General features: G+C 25.9%; 1 protein-coding gene across 1 annotated transcript in view; it reads right to left on the reverse strand.

Annotated features, from left to right (window-relative positions):
• Positions 1 to 3,457, reverse strand: part of LOC119666369 (probable glucan 1,3-alpha-glucosidase) — a 4,297-nt gene extending 840 nt beyond the window's left edge. The window contains exon 1 of the mRNA XM_038075650.1: positions 3,399 to 3,457. Coding sequence (XP_037931578.1) covers positions 3,399 to 3,457 — 59 coding nt within the window. The remainder of the gene's footprint in view (positions 1 to 3,398) is intronic.
• Positions 3,458 to 4,214: the final 757 nt, after the last annotated feature.

The raw sequence follows: 4,214 nt of genomic DNA on the forward strand, positions 1-4,214 counted from the left end.
TGCATCACTTACTCACAAATACTCGTATTAGCATAAAAAAACACTGAGAAAAATTATAATTAAAAATACAAGGTTGCGCCAGCGATATTAAAGTTACTTTCAACAAATTACTCATGATTTTAATTTGTTACATCAAAAAAATAATATTACCAACTTGATGTGATTCAGTTTTTAATTTAAGCAATTGCAAAAAAGTTATAAGAGACGCTTACGCAAACAATGAAATAAGAAAGCTTCAAATATTAACTCATATTTACTATATATAGCTTTATAATTACTTTTTCATTATAATAACTTCGCTAAATTTTACAGAAAATTCTTTATTAAAAAACTATGAAATATTAAGCAGGCTTACCAACACCGCGTTATCGAATCTCAGAATGGTAACAGGCTCCTGCAGATCTGAGGTCAATTATTGCTTAGTCTGATAATGTGATAAACAATAAACCAGTCAAGGCGTAGAGAGTGGTTATGAAGAAACCTCGCAGTTAATAGAGAGATAAAGTGCTCAAGTGCACTGAATCAACTAGCCTCAACATAATAATTAAACAGGTAAGATTTACTCTACTTATATCGTTCAAAGCTTTATAGAGACGAGAGCCGTTCTCTAGGCACCCTGAAGAATTTTACCTAATGCAACTATTTTTTAAGAAAAAGAAACAAAATTTTATACTACTTTTTTCCAAAATCATAAACTCACTTTTAATAGGTAAATATACTCGTAACACATGGTATTTTATATTAAATCTGGGGATAATTTTAAAAATTTTGACGTCTTTATTGCTGTGTCATTAATCTCACCTCTTGCGACAAAAGTAACAAAGAACATAAAAAAGATTCATAAAAAAAATTAATAAAAATTTCAAATTTTAAATTAATAAAAAATTAAATTAAATTTTTAATTAAATTAAGAAATTAATATGTTCTTTATTGACTGATATTCGAGTACAATTAAAATTAAGTAGATGATTAAATCAAATAATACAATCTTGACAAAAACAATAATGTTGACCGATGTTCAGAGATATAAAAATTACCTAAATTAAAAATATGCTTTAAATTGTGCCAATTTTTTAAGAATTTTTCTAAGCCCACATTTTTTATTTATTATCTAAGTTATTTAATTCATAAAATATTTATTTTAGCCCAAGATACTGTAATCAGAGAAATTAAGAATAGGGTAGTGTTCAGGAAATAAAAATGTACATATAATATAAAATATATGCAAACTCTGTAAAGTAGGTTCTATACTACTTTTTATTGACGCAACAGGGCTTAAAGACCTACTCTAAGCCCAAAAGGGGGCACAATAGACCCGCCGGTCGCAGTGCCACATCCCCTAAAAATAATAATAAATAATAATAAATAATAATAAATAATAATAAATAATAATATATATGTATACATATTTGTAAAAAAATCTTGAAGTCATTAAAACAAATCAGTTCAAGTTTTGAATTGAAGTGTTCGGTCGCAAATGGGAAGCAATAAATGTTTCCAAAAATAAATATTTACAATCACTAACAAAAAAGTAAGTTCTTTATTCTTTAATATTTTTTAAATATTTTACCAATTTTATCAGTGAAATAAGAGCCAGAAGCCGAATGAATGAAAGAGAATGGAAATTTTATTGGTAAGGACATGTATTCTTAAAATATTAGTATCAAGTCTTATCGTATAAACATCACAGCATATAAGATCGGTGTTAGAGCATATTCAAGCGATAAAAGAATCTTATAGCATATATCTTATATCGAAATACTTTTGATACACCTTCGATCAAATTGTGAAAATATGAACATACGGAAGGTAAGGTTTTGTTCATACCTGTATTGATCTAATAGTAAATAATATTAAGTATAAAATTTCTAATGGATTGTTATTTGAGGAAAATCCTATTATTATTATTGAAGAAAATGTGTATACAAGAAACTCAGCATAATTCAATATATAGGCTTAAGAATAGTCTGTTGAAACAGTCAACAGGTAGTAGCTCTTTTAAAAGCAGTTGTAAAATATTATTCAACAAATAATTATATTCTTTATGATCCGAAATAACTAGTATAAATGACAATTCGGTTAGAGTAAACGAAGAAACTGATATTAACAATTAGTCAACCAATATAAAAATTAATATAATAAAACAATAAGTAACAATTAAAATGAGAATTGTTGATAGCATCACGGATTATATACAGTACGTTCGGAACTGAACATATCTTTTTAAAACTCTATATTTATTGGAAATTACACAGGCCACTAATATACTGTCAAAATTTTACGATATTTGGTAGATACAAATATTTTAATTATGTACCAATTAAAAATAAAAAAATTTATTTGTAAAATACTACAACTACTAAATAGTTATTCACTCCGGCCTCAAATATTGAAATACATTCCAAGAATTGATCTTCTTGGATTGATTGATCTTCCTTAATCCTTTCTTTTAGTAATTATTCCAACTGCATAAAACTAATTATTTTATAAGAGTGATACTTCTTTCTCTCCCACTTTTAAGTAGAATATCAAATAATTATTTATAAATAGATTAATTATAGATTATATTAGTTTATAGATTATATATAATTACATATAAAATAAAGAATATTATATTCAAATATTTGGATTTTGTAAACGCATTCTGCTGAAATTAACCGTAATTAATGTAATAAATTTATAAATTCTTATTGTAAAAGCTTTACCAACCAAAATAGATCTAAGTTTGCCATTGTTGGCTTAATATATTTAAAAGTATAGGAAAAAACTATAACTTCAACCTAATTATAATACACAAAGTACAACTATAAGTTTAAGTTAATAATATTACTATATATATATATATAAAGTAAATAATATTTACATATTGTTCTCCATTTGTTTATTCGTTTAATCTTTTTATGGCACTATTAATGAGTCAAACTTAATTATGCGAAACTTCGTTATCTTATTAGAGTGATTTTAACTTTTTATCACGAGGTATAATTGTTATTACAAAACATTAATAAACAGTTTTGTAATAAAATTTAATAAACTGAAAAAAAAATTTCAGAGATTTTTAATCACAATTATTTTTACATATCTCTTTTTGTGCAACATGACACATAATAAAAAAACCAGCTGTACTATACCTAGCTTGTAACAGTTGGCTTTATCTTATAGAAAATATCTTGATTTATATACTGTGCCAAAAATTTCACATAACGTAGACCCTATCAAGTGCAATACACCTTTACTAGCGCTTAACCCTACTTTTCAGCCTTTGTTGTAAGAACGGTTCGCTTAAGGCTTTAAAAACTACAATAATCCTGCTAGCTACGTAACATACAAAAGGAACATTTAGAAAGCTAAATAGATCGTTCAAATATTTAGCTCTCTTCGAACACTATAAGACAAACTTTTCGCATAAACAATCTTTTTGTTTGGCTCGTGCAATATTATACATTTGTTCATACATTTTGTAAATGGAGGGATTGACTTCTAAGTCACCATTTTTTCAAAGTTAACAATATTAATTAAAGTAACATTCCAAATTGCACACTTGTATAGCATATGCCTCATATATAATTTTTTACAGGTTACTTAAGGTAAGGTCTTTAAATCCTTCGGCGAAATTTCTTTTAGGCCAGCAATCAGTTAAAAATACCTTCCTCGAAGCGGTAATTTTAGTTTTGGGAACAAAATAAAGTCAAATGGGGCAAATTTCTGGAGTGTCAAAATTATAATTATAAAAACAGTTTATTTAAACACATTTAGTAAAAGATAGCGCTCAAATCTCAAATCAGACACGACTGTAAAGTCACAGTATCTTTACGGGTGTTTTCAAATGATAAATTCCAGTTACTTTTTACACAGAATGTACTATGTCTTGATACATATCCTCATATACTAAAATAAAAACTTTTTCGCATTTTTTTATTAATAATTTTTATTTATAAATAATAGCATCACATTTATTATGTTGTGATCATCACTCTTTATAATAAAATAAATATATACTTCTACCTCTTAAAATCTAAAGTGCCTGCATTAAAGTACATTTCTTATACTTTAAAAGCAAGTGATGATTTTCTTTAAAAACTGTAATTTTTTTAAGTGTGCTTTTAAACTGGTAATTTAAGTAATTAACTGTATTTAAAGTTGTTAAGTTAAAACCAAATAAAAATTAACCGGCATTTTTCCTAAAGCATTTGAGTTTTTTATGTTTTTTTTAG

This window comes from Teleopsis dalmanni, chromosome 1, assembly GCF_002237135.1.
Source record: "Teleopsis dalmanni isolate 2A chromosome 1, ASM223713v2, whole genome shotgun sequence".
Classification (NCBI taxonomy): domain Eukaryota; kingdom Metazoa; phylum Arthropoda; class Insecta; order Diptera; family Diopsidae; genus Teleopsis; species Teleopsis dalmanni.